Source organism: Pinus tabuliformis, chromosome 1_2 (assembly GCF_031772625.1).
Source record: "Pinus tabuliformis cultivar Carrire ecotype Pingquan chromosome 1_2, CPIR1, whole genome shotgun sequence".
NCBI classification, from domain to species: domain Eukaryota; kingdom Viridiplantae; phylum Streptophyta; class Pinopsida; order Pinales; family Pinaceae; genus Pinus; species Pinus tabuliformis.
In genome coordinates this window covers 554,774,813-554,787,604 of record NC_142298.1, presented here as the reverse complement: position 1 = coordinate 554,787,604, position 12,792 = coordinate 554,774,813, and the positions used below count along the sequence as shown (strand labels likewise).

Sequence of the window (12,792 nt, the reverse complement as noted above, 5' to 3'; positions counted from 1 at the left end):
AAACTGAAGCCGAAAAGGTTTTGCAGGAACTTCACAATGGACCAGCAGGTGGACACTATGCTGGAGAAGCCACCGCACATAAAATCTTGCATGCAAGATATTACTGGCCCACGCTGTTCAAAGACTCATACAATTACGTAAGGAAATGCCAAGTCTGCCAGACTGCTGCAGGGAAACAAAAGAAGTCATCCATGCCACTGCAGTCGGTTAACATTGAGCAATCGTTCAGTCAATGGGGCCTGGACATAATAGGTGAGATCGTTCCTCACTCTTCTAAACAGCATAGGTATATCCTCACAGCAACTGACTGTTTTACCAAATGGGTAGAAGCAGTTCCTCTCAAGACAGCTAATTCTGAAAACATTATTGAATTCATAGATCAGTTTATCATCACTAGGTTTGGATTACCAATGGCCTTAATGTTTGATAATGCATCATATTTTTCTGGAAATGCAATGACTGAGTTTGCGCTCAAAAGAGGGTTCAAACTGAAGTATTCTTCCAACTACTATCCGCAAGGTAACAGGTTGTCCGAATCAACAAACAAGAACCTAATCAGGATTATTAAATAGACAGTCGACCAAAACCAAAAGAATTGGCACAAAGCACTGGTAAACACCTTATGGGCAGATAGAATTACAAAGAAAGTTTCTATCGGCACTTCTCCCTTTAATTTAGTTTATGGGAGAGAAGTGGTTCTTCCGACTCACCTAGTCATTCCCTCTTTGTCTTTAGTCCAATATATCGATGAAGTATCTACTTCCTCTTTACGATTAAGACAACTGGAAATAATAAAACTAGAAGAGCAAAGAGAACAAGCTAGGAAAACCCATCCTCATCACCAAGCGCTAATAAAATCTTCTTTTGACTCAAGCATCATGACCAGAAAAAACTTTCAGATGGGTGATTTAGTTTTAAAATGGGATAAGGCTCATGAAGAAAAGGGCAAACATATGAAATTCCAGAAGTTGTGGCTTGGTCCTTTTCAGATTGTAGAGGTCATAGGCCCATCGACTTTTGTGTTGCAGGATTTAACAGGCAAGAGAGATTCTCTGCCTGTGAATGGACAAATTCTCAAAATGTATTTTCCATAGAAGAAAATTCTTCTAATTTTTGTAGGATAGATTTAATTTTTAGTTTTTATTTTGTTTTGTTTTTCTCTTTTTGTGAATAAAACCCGTTGTAAATGATCATTTAAAAAGGATTCATGAAAGAGCACGCCAATTCTCTATCAGATTTTGATTTCGCTTGTACAAATAGCAAAATTTTCGAAAATCTGAATTTTATTATTGACAAATAGAGTTAACTTCACCTTGATTACGATGCTAGTTTCAACCTCTAAAAAACTTTGACGAAAGCAACCTTTGGTAAAGAATTGTTTTGTATCAGCACAATGAAAGGTATCATCAATAATAAAATAAGTATTCTCTGCAAAACTGTTGTTTTCAAAAACTCTATTATTGTCGTCCAGAGCTTTCTTAAGGAAAAACAATGACTTCCTCCCTGCTAAAAGGAAATTGCAGCATTCAGAGAAACAATCCAAGCAAAACACTATATCTCAAAGAATAAGAGGTCTCATCATGAGCCGGCTTATCATGATCACAGATATTATAACTTGCTGACTTTGCCAATACTGTCTATCAAAACAGGGCAATGACTTAAGATTGTTGCAATCAAAAGACAAGAGGTCTCATCACGAGCCGGCTTGTTCAGCAAAAGTGTAAATCAAGTGAATGACTGTGTCATAATTTGGCCACCAAACCAAGACATTGTTCTTTAGAGAATTAAAAAAGGAAAAGTGTGTCAAAAAGGATTTTTTTTTCTCTGGAATGTTGCGAATAACCTCAAGCAGGAAAAAGGATCATTGCTGGATAACATGGTAACCCTGTCGAGGCTATGGACACTTGCGGGCAGCAGAGGCTCTACCTACGACAAATGAGCATACTTTTAAGCCAGTACGCAGAGAAGACCTTATTTTATCTTTAATCAAGACCAAGTAATGTCTGGTGCGAATGTAAGAAAAAGCCTGAGGAAGCAAGCAATTGGGATATAAGAAGGTTGAGAAAAAATATCGTTGACAAGGTGAGGGGTAATCTACTCTATCTGTCCATAACAAAATTTAGACATATTAAAATTTTTCTGTTTCGGAAGTGAACGGTCAATAGAAAAGTAGAGATAACTGGTTCTTCACAGTGAATCGCCATTGTTGTGGTCATCAACAACCCCCCTCTTTGTTTGATATTAGTAATAACATCAAGCAAAGGGGGACCCTTAACCAAAAATCCAAAAAATATTTTGTTTAAAAAAAAATCATTTGTATTAACTCCCTAAGAGCTATATCGCGTCGCAAAGGTAGAGAGAAGCGTTTTCCCAAAGCGCATAAATACACTGAAAAAGAGCGACGCGAGAACCCATCGCATCGCGTGCATTAAAAATGCTCAAAAAGGGAAAACCTAAGGAATCGCCGACGGCCGATATGCGACGTCGCACGTCGCAATGTCGCATAAGCAGCACGAAGTGATAAAGCGAAAACCTTGCGATCTGCGATCATTCAAAACTACGATTTGCGATATTGGCAATTTGCGATAACACTTAATGACGTCGCAGTCCTCGATACTGTGATTCCAATCGCAGAAAGGACTCATTACAAGAATTCTCCGACATAAACGGTCAACCCAAAATTGAGTGCGCACCTTAAGGGAAATTAATGATCGCATGCTTCAGTATCCAAGAATGATTGTGTTGCATTTTTCGAAGAGTCAAATCATGATGAGTGTCAGAATTACGCATTCATTAGAACTTAATGCTTTCATGTCAATATTTTCGTCATTTCTCTTCTTCTTTGCGTAAACTACAAGACATGTAACTGATATAAATCTATATGCAGGAAACATCTAAGGAAAAGAGGAAAGTGTCAATGGGGTAACAGAGAGAAGATGCCTCCGCAAATGGATGCCGCATGCAGCAGGACCGCAGATTCCAGAGTATCACCCAACAGGCGCTGATGAAAATAGACTATCTAAGACTCAGAGTCAAAGGCGCACAAAAGCAGCGTGTTTGCAAAAGATCTTGAAGCTCAGATTGGGTAAAGCAAAAAGAGAAACGCAATAGAAGGAGGATGCTCCAGAAAAGCCTGGAACAAAGAACGGAAGCAATTCTCGATACAGGGGATTGTCCATACAACGCGACTCCTAACTCATTGAGTCATTCGCACGACCGGAAACCGAAATAGCAACAGCAAAATCAGTTCGAAAGGAACCTGGGTTGTACTAAGTATACGCACAGCGAATACACCCAACTAGAGAAAGGTTTTCGAAAATATCTTCTAGTCTGTCAGAAAGAGGTGCCAGCTCTTGTCATTTCTAATTTTCAAGCTCGAACAAAAGGAAAGGACAACCAGCCGACTCTTTCACGGCAAACAGCGCATTGCTTACAGCACTAAGGAGCAGATACAGAAATGGTTAGAAATTAGATTTGATTTTTAGAAATAAATTTGCTTTTAGTAAAAGGGCGGTCATTTGAAGCCGTTCCCTAAATTTGTGTAATTAAGATTAATTAGTTAGTAGTATTTAACCCTTCTCATGGCATTTGGAGAAGGGTCTGGAAATCTGTTTAAAAACTTGTCCTCAAAACATGCACTTTTGCACCCTCGGAGGGGGTTTTCGATGAATGGATGGATCGAGATTTATTTATGTTTGCATTTTAATGTCTGTTACTGATGTTGCACTTCTGTACTCTTAGCAAATATTAGAACAAGTAGAAATAAATTGTTATTGCTTGAAGTTTATTAGTGAAATCAGTCATAAATGGTACTTTTATCTCTTGACTAATTTCTGCTTGTATTCCTAAAGTGATATGCAGCTGAGTTCTTTATATGTTAATGTATGAATGTGTGTATTACCATTTGGCACTTCTGTACGGTGGAGTCATTTATTTGTGCTTGACATATGAATAAATAATTATGCGATATGTTGTTCACAATTGTTTTGCCTAACTTCTTATGCAGAATGGTTCATCTTAATTGATTTATATTCTTATGATAGCTGAATGATCTTTATTACCAGCTATTGTTTGAAATCTTTTTAGATCGCATAATGAAAGGATTTTACCCCGGGTTAGCGTAGATTAGATGTATTGTTTTTCATTAGATTACAATAGCATAGAGTTAGTTTAGAAGTTAGAATTAAATTAACTTAAAATACCCCTAAATCAATACCATCAAACTCTACACACACACACACCCCTCATATTGGGAAACTGGTCCCATTATCCCCAGTCGGACCCGCTACTCCAAACAGGCACGGAGCCGCCAACCAAGTTCCCAACCGGGTGGGTATCCCCCTTGTTGTTGACCCGATTTCGGGGCCGTCAATAGAAGGGAATTGCATTAAGGAATCGTGGAACATTTGGTGGAATGCAGCCCTCACCATGAAAATTCATAACCTCCCTTTGATCATGTGTTGGAATATCTGGTTATGTAGGGAAAATATTATTTTCAAAAACAAGCAAATCGGGTGGCCTCTGATTACCTCAAGAATTTGCAATAGTTATAATGAAATCCTAGACGAGGACCTACCTACCTCAACTCGAACTATCACCCCTGAAGTAATTGATCATGCTCATGCCTGGGCCTACTTTGATGGTTCAGCTCAAGAATCGGGGTGTGGGGGGACTCCTACTCCACCTATCCAATTCACATTTCTTCCACATTCGTATGGGCCTGGGTGCGGGCATAAACAATTATGATGAGCTCATCTCGCTTCGTCATCTAATATATTTTTCACTAAACCAAGACTGTAGACACTTACAAATATTCAGGGACTCTAAGATTGTCAAAAATTAGTTCAATTGCACATCTGCATGCCATGTTCATTCACTCAGGAAAATTTTGGATGATGCATTGTTTTTAAAATCACAATTTGATCAGATTTCATGTACTCATATTTACAGGGAGCGCAACAAAATTGTTGATCGGCTTTCAAAAGAGGCAGCGCATCAACCTAGGGGTGAATGACTAATACATGAACAAAGGCAGAGAGAGTCCTACCAATACTATCACACGCCTTATATAGAATAGATGCAACAAAGTGCCGATAGGCCCTAATTTATCATAGATTTTTTATGCACCAGCAAACAAAAAATTCACAGAAGATTTGAATTATTATTATTATTATTATTTATTATTTATTATTTATTATTTATTATTTATATATATAAATTTAATTTTTATTTTTATTTTTATTTATTTATTATTATTATTATTATTATTATTTTTTATTTTTTTTTATTTTTTTATTTTATTTTTTTATTTTTATTTATTTATTTATTTTTATTTTATTTTATTTTTTTATTTTTATTTTTATTTTATTTTATTTTTTATTTTTTTATTTATTTTATTATTATTATTATTATTTATCTATTTTTTTTTTTTTTTTGACAAGTTCGGTTGCTATGTATTAATCTGAAAAAAGAAGAGAGAGGCAGCTTGCCGTACATATAGTGCTTCTTGAGCATTGTGGATCCAAGGAATTACAAAAAAGTTCCTTTCCTTGATCCTGATTCTAGTGTTCCTACCTATGAGGCATCTTTTACTACTATAGATTCTTACAAACTGAAAACACCAAAATTTACAACTGCAACACATGGCTAATCAATTTCTATGTGACTAATCTTCCGTGCTGTAGAGTCTTCCGGGTTTGGGTCTGGCTCGTTCGGTTTTGCACTGGAGGAGGATGACGCTTCTTTGAACTTTTTATCCATCATATACCTGAGGACGGTGATTGATTCTTCGGCATGAGCACATCTGTTGCTCAGATTGTTGAACTGCTCGTGCAAAGAGTGAACTCTATGTAGGAAGAGATTCATCTCAGCTCGATATTTTTCATGTAAAATTCTGCATTGTTCATCGAGTTTTGCTTCCAGATTCCGAACTTGGTCTGCATGCCTAGCTTCCATACTGCGGACGTGATCTTCCAGGGTCCTCTGTTGCGCGCGCACTTCCTCAAATTCTGCCTGCAGGTCACGGCAGTGAAAGCACTGTTCTGGACGCTCCATTGGCACTGAGGTATGCCTATTTGCTATGATCGCCTCTCTGATGCGGGGGCGCTGGACTTGCTCCTTGTCACTAGTGGCTCCCGCTGAATACTCAGAAGTCTTATGGTCGGCACCTCTGACAGAAGGGGGATAAACTGAAGCGGCTCTGAAGCTATGATCACTGTCACAATAGGCTTCTCCGGAATGAAGGATCCTGAGGCTCAAAATAGATATAAATAACGCATACATGCTGTTGAGGCGGGAACAAACCCGTATGCGATTTCCAAAATTGGTCCACACAGCCCAAAGCAAATCCTGATAGGCACAAGGGATCTGTCTGGCGGGACGATTTCCTCCTGCAGTTCGCCTGATTCCCACGCTCTGGGCAGATCTCCCAATCCAAATTCTGATCAAATTCCTATCAACCATACCTGTTCTGTCCCTTGCACTGATTGTTTGCCGGTAGTCATAGATGCTATCAGCTGCGGTACAATGAGCTTTGACTGAATGCGTGTGATTCATGGGAGCGGTTGGAAAGAGGAGGTATTATTGCAGTACATGTTGCCCTTGGAGCGCTCACATGCCTTGTTGGCAAACATGTCAGCCTCCTTATTCAGTCCACGGAGGATATGGTAGTAACGGACTTCTTGCATGGAGTCGTGGAGGATTTGGTTCCTGTAGTTGATCTGTTGCAGGAGGATGTTCGGTGTGCTTTGCCGTTGCACCATGAGCCTGATGATGATTGCTGAATCCCCGAAGACTACTGCTGTTCTTATCCCGATCTTGATCAGCTGGAGGAGCCCTTGATACAAAGCCAGTCCTTCTGCCCTGTTATTGGATAATTCTCCCAATCCCCATTCGAAATGAAGAATTTTTTCGCCATTCGCATTGCAGATTAGGCCCCCTGCCCCTGCTTGGCCAGGATTAGATTTAGATGCGCCATCAAAGAACAGTAAGAACCTGTTGCAGTTTCTCAGCCAAGTTGCGAACTCCTCCTCCTTTAATCTCAGCTTCCATGTCCTGTTTGTCTCTTTCGTTTGCACCCTCCTTTGGCTTATCTCCTGAGCACTGATTATGTTTTCTTGCACATGGCTAATCAGACTTCTCTCTTCAACGCTGCAATTGGTGACCTCTATCTTGCCTTTGGTATGGGCTGTGATTGTTTCTACCGCTAAGATCCTAGCTTTATGGCACATAACTCTGATATTGCAATTTTTCCCTTGAAAGATCTTACCATTACGTGCTAACCAGATTCGCCATAGGAGGGTTATTGCCATGGTGTTCCAAATCCTTTGAGTTAATTTACTCTGTTTTCCTTTCCAAGGACAGTTTTTCTTCCAGCTAAAAAGAGTGTCTGCAATAGATGCCTTAGGCTCCCATGGAGCATTCCCGAGAGATGCCATCGTCCTCCAGCATTCCTCAGCTACAGGGCAATCTATGAACAGATGTTGAAGTGTCTCTTCTGATCTGCAGCAATTTGGACATCGAGAGGGTCCCATTATACCTCTTTTCATTAAATTTTCTGCTGTTAGAACCTTCCCTTTTAAAAGGAGCCAAATAAAGAATTTGATTTTGGGGGGTGCTTCTGCTCTCCATACCAGCTTCCATTGACTCCAAACATCCTGTGGGAAGATGTTATCGCATAAGCAATGGTACCCAGCCTTGGTCGTGTACTGAGTTCCAGTTGGATCCCAACGGTAGCCATCTTGCTTGCCTTTTTGCGTCGGGGCTTTGCTGTGAAGGAGGTTCTTGAGAGCAATAAAGCTGGTCTCAAGCTCTCTGGGGTATTCCGGAAATTCCCAACCTATCCATGCTTGTGTAGAATTTTCCCATTGTGATATTTGGGACAGGTATACTATTTCTTTACTGCTGAGCCAGTTTATTGCAGGGATTGCCTCCGATTGTGATCCGATTGGGTGCTGTCCGAGAATTCTATCTGTGGAGAAGTTGACACTGTTCCCTCCTCCAGGAACCTTTGAAATATTTTGAGTCATGAAGGGTATGGCTTTCTTGCAGAGTTGCCATATTTTTGTGCTATCTCTGTTGGGAATGTTGGTATCCAAAAGTTGCTGCCTCGCACTGTTCAAATATTTAGCCTCTAAGACCTTCTTCCACCAAGCTGTGGGACCAGTGATCATTCTCCAAATTATTTTAGCTCCAAGAGCTAAATTCAGAATTTTTGGTGATCTTATTCCTAGCCCGCTTTTTTCCTGAGATTGGATGACATTCTTCCAACTGACAAGGTTGAACTTTCTTTTTTCCGTTTTGCCTCCTTGCCAGAGGAAATGCCTGAGATTTTTTTCCATTTTCTGATGAAAGGTTGCAGGAGCTTGACATAAAGAGAGACGGTAAATGGGCAGAGAGGCCAAGCCTGATTTCAGAAGAACAAGTCTTCCTGCTGGGTTCAGCCACATGGTGCCCCATTGTTGAATTTTTCTCTTTATTTTGTCGAGGATTTCATTCCAGGTGTCAGATTTCAGTGGTCTCAAACTTACTGGCATTCCAAGGTAAGTGAAGTGGTTCCAATTGAGCTTGTAGGAGACTCCTAGAATGCTAGCAATGCTATGGATGGTATGGCTGGGAGTGTTCCAACCATAGATACAACTTTTTAACTGGTTAACTTTCCCTCCTGAGTATTCCATAAATTGTTCTAAGATCTTCTTGAAGCGCCTTGCAATGGTGGTGGACGCTCCTCCTATCAGGAGGGTATCATCTGCAAATTGGGAGTGATTAATATTTTTTGTGCCATGCTCAAATTTGATACCAGTGATGAGGCCTATTCTTCGATTAAAATCCAGGGTTTGGCTAAGGGACTCAGCCATGAGGATAAACAAGTAGGGAGACAGAGGACAGCCTTGCCTAAGGCCTCGAGAGGATTTGAAAGCAGCACACGGTCTTCCGTTAATCAGAGGGGATATCCAAGGATCCGAAATACAAGCTTTGATCATTGAAATAAAGGAGGGGTCAAAGCCCATTCTATGGAGGACAGCGAACAGAAAGGAATGTCGAACCCTGTCAAAGGCATTGGCAAGGTCCAGCTTGAGGACAAATCCTTTCTCCTTTCTACTAAGACTGGAGTGAATGGCCTCTTGAACAAGCAGGATAGAGTCAGAGATGTGCCTATTCGGGAGGAATCCCCCTTGGTTTTCGGAGATCAGAGATGAGAGATGAGGTTTGAGCCTGGATGACAGGATTTTAGTGATGATTTTGTAAGATGAGTTGCATAAAGAAATAGGCCGAAATCTTGAAAAGGAGGAAGGTCTGTTCTCTTTTGGAATTAAAGCAAGATGGGTTGAGTTGGTGAATCCCCCCATTTTGCCTTTCTTTAGAACCCAGCGTATCATCTTTAAGAGGTCTTTCTTGATCATTTGCCAATACTCTCTATAAAAACTGATTGGAAACCCATCAGGTCCAGGGGCCTTGTCTGGGTGTAGACTCCAAACTGCATTTTGAACTTCTTCCTCTTCGACTTCCTTCTTGAGACTGTTGTTCATTTCATGGGTGACTTCCTTGTTCATGTGCTGTAAAAAACTTGAGTAATCCTCTTCACTTTTGTCCTCAGTCAAAAGATTTTTGAAGTGATTTGTGGCTGCTTCTTTTATCGCTTCCTGAGTGTAATAGCTGTTCCCCTCATTATCTTTTATTGTATTCACAGTGTTTCGGACCTTTCGTACTGTTGCCTGCTTATGAAAATAGGAGGTATTTTTATCTCCCTCCTGCAGCCAGAGCTGTCTTGACTTCAGCCTCCATTTTATTTCTTCATCCTTTGTAACTTGCCGCAGCTGAGAGTATAATTTTGTTTCCCTCTCTTTGGCTTGTTGGGACAGCCCAATGGCTTCTATGTGTTGCTGCACATCCTCTAAATCTTGTTTGATTTTTTTCTTGCTCAACTCGGGCTCTTGATAGTTGCTCTTTGCCCATTCTTTTAGAGCCTGTCTTGTTCTCCTTAATTTTGTTTCCCATATGAAAGTTGGGGAGCCTTCCACATGTTGGGACCAAGCCTGCCAAACCACTTCCTTTGCTGCTGAGATTCGGTTCCAAATGGGGCAATATTTGAAGGGAATAGGTCCTAGCTGGCAGTGACTTTGCAGAGTAAGCGTGATTGGATAATGATCAGAGGCGGAGACATTGAGGATGTTCGACTGGCCAGTGGTGAAAGTAGATAAATAAGCAATACTTATGAGAAATCTATCAAGACGTTCCATAATATTGCCAACTCCTATTCGTCTATTGCTCCAGGTGTACCTTCGGTTCTTGGGTCTGATATCGACCAGATCTTGCTCCTGCATTATGTTTTCAAGTCGATTCCTGAAAGGGTCGGGGTTGAAATTTCCCCCTCTTTTTTCATTGGAATGCAATACCAAGTTTAGATCCCCTGCAAGAATGAGATTGTTGTCCTGCTCTTCTTCTATATCTGTTTCCAAAGTGTTCCAACACTCTTCTTTCTCTCTATAATGATTCGGGGCGTATATATTGTAAATCTTTACTGTTGTTCCATCTGTCTTGTTCTCTAGATTAACACAGATCCAATGCTGGTGTATTCTGGAGGAGTGGCAATTCCATTTGTTGCAGTCCCACATTGTTAAAATGCCACCTGAGGCTCCTCTTGCTTCACTTGCACACCCACTGTAACGCTTTTGCTGGCTAATGAATTTATTAGTTTCAGATTGGTCCTGCTTTGTTTCTTGAATAAGAATTATTTCAGGATTTTCACTTTGGATTAGGTCCTTGAGGGCTACTGTCTTGGAGGGGTGCCCTAATCCCCTGCTGTTCCAGGAAAGAATTTTCATCATGATTTACTGCTTACATGGAGAGGTGCCCGCCTCTCTTTGCCTTTGTTATTATTTTCTTTGTCCGAGAGCCCAAGAATAAAGGATTCTATAGGAGTCTGGGAGCCCATGGCGATATCTTTCTGGGTGCTTTCTTCTCTATGCTGCTTGGCCGATTTCCTGCCCGGCCCATGCTTTTTGGGGATATCACTGGGAGCTCCATGCTCCTTTGAGGAGCTTCTAGTAACCCGAGCGGAAGGGGTATCAGGGGAGGGCTGAGAGAATTGGGGCGGGGAGGAGTGAAGGGGGGGTTCAGAGAAGGGGATTTCAGGCTCAGGACCTTCCTCAGATAGGGAAGCAAAGGGATTAGAAGATGGAGGAATGGAAGGGTCGGAGGTCCGGAGGGGAGATGAAGGGTGCAGAATGGGGGATTGTTGGGAGGAAGAGGAGGGATGGGAGGGGGGAGGATGATGAAGGGGAGGGGGTTGATGGGATGGGCCAGGGACATCAGAATCCATAGATTTGGGAGGAAGGGATGATTTTTTTCTTTTAACAGTTTCCCATTGTCCTTCTTGCTCTTCAGATTCTACATTAACTATTTTAGGGCATCTATTTGCAAAATGTCCATATTCGTGACATACCTTGCATTTGAAGGGAATCTGTTCGTAGTCCAGCTGCTGAATATGGCACCAGTCATCCACTTTCAGTTTGATTGCTTCCGGCAGTCCACGGCCCAAATCGACCTCAACACAGATCCGCGCACAAGCCTGCATGTTGTCTTTGGGTTCGCTGCGATCTATATATTTTCCAACCGCGTTTCCTATTGCTTTAACCGAATCATCCCCCCAGCAATGAAGAGGAAGATGGGGCAATCTGACCCAGACAGGAACTGCATTCGGAATGTCTAGCTCAGGATCGAAATCCGGGGTCCATTTGTTAAGATAGAGGCCCCTAGAATCCATAAAATAGGGCCCATTTCTGAAAATAAGGTCTTTATCCTCCTTGGTTTCAAAGTGGAAGGTAAAATATCCTCTGCCACAAAATCTTATTGATATTTTGCCTTGAATCTTGTCCGACCAGTTTCGCTCGACCCATCGTTGCACTGTTTTTGGAGAAGGCCATAGTCCTGTAAATTGCCCGATTAACCCTTTCTCAGCAAGGGAGAGGGCTGCCATGCGAGGGATGGTCGGAGGTAGAAGAACTTCTTGTAAAACATCCAGTTTCTTTACAAACTTAGATGCTGCAGGTCTAGGTCTCTGTGGAGGGAGAGATTTAACCAGTGATGAAAAAGCTCGTTGCAGCTCCGGATCCCCACCAGGCGGATCCGGAGGGTCCATGGCGCGGGATCTTCAGGCAGCAGTCGGCAGCGATGGCAGTCCAGGCTCGCGCGCGTAGCAGTAGTTTTCCTTTAGGTCACCAGTTATCAGTGCTCTCTTTTTCATATACTATCACTAGTGCACAAATACAAGCTTACTTGTTTTTTACCTTATTATTTATTTTTTTATTTTTATTTTTTTTCCTGAAATTTTGTAATACTTTTTGTAAACACTTACTAATCTCTAAAGGTCCACCCTACTTGGGTAATATGTACAGACTTATAATATTTGATGACTACGGTCACACGTATAGCATATGCCAGAGGCATCTACAACATGTAATTTTACATATATAATAGAAAATTACGATTTTTCCCCGGGGAAAAAAAAAACTTGTCATACAAAGCTCAAACAATTTTCTAAACTAATATAACTTATAAAACATACATTTATACATAGATATGTAATCCAAAATAGTCTGATATGTTTCTTTGCATTAACTTTGTCGACAATATTACAATACATAGCCTTTAATATATAATGAATTTCAAAATCTATTAAGAAAATAACAAAAATAGTTATACATATTCTCTATTAATTAACCATTGTTTCTAGTATTAATGATTGTCTTGATTATGCTACCAAAGTCAAAAAATGATTTATTTGTTCATGAT

At 40.7% G+C, this 12,792-nt stretch overlaps 1 protein-coding gene across 1 annotated transcript; it reads right to left on the bottom strand.

The window, feature by feature from the left end:
- Positions 1-6,551: 6,551 nt before the first annotated feature.
- Positions 6,552-12,139, bottom strand: LOC149206796 (uncharacterized). Its single transcript, XM_089397804.1, has 4 exons — positions 11,681-12,139; positions 10,841-11,146; positions 8,529-10,706; positions 6,552-8,243 (listed from the first exon to the last, which is right to left on the bottom strand). The coding sequence occupies exons 1-4, from the start codon at positions 12,137-12,139 to the stop codon at positions 6,552-6,554; spliced, it is 4,635 nt and encodes a 1,544-aa protein (XP_089253930.1).
- Positions 12,140-12,792: the final 653 nt, after the last annotated feature.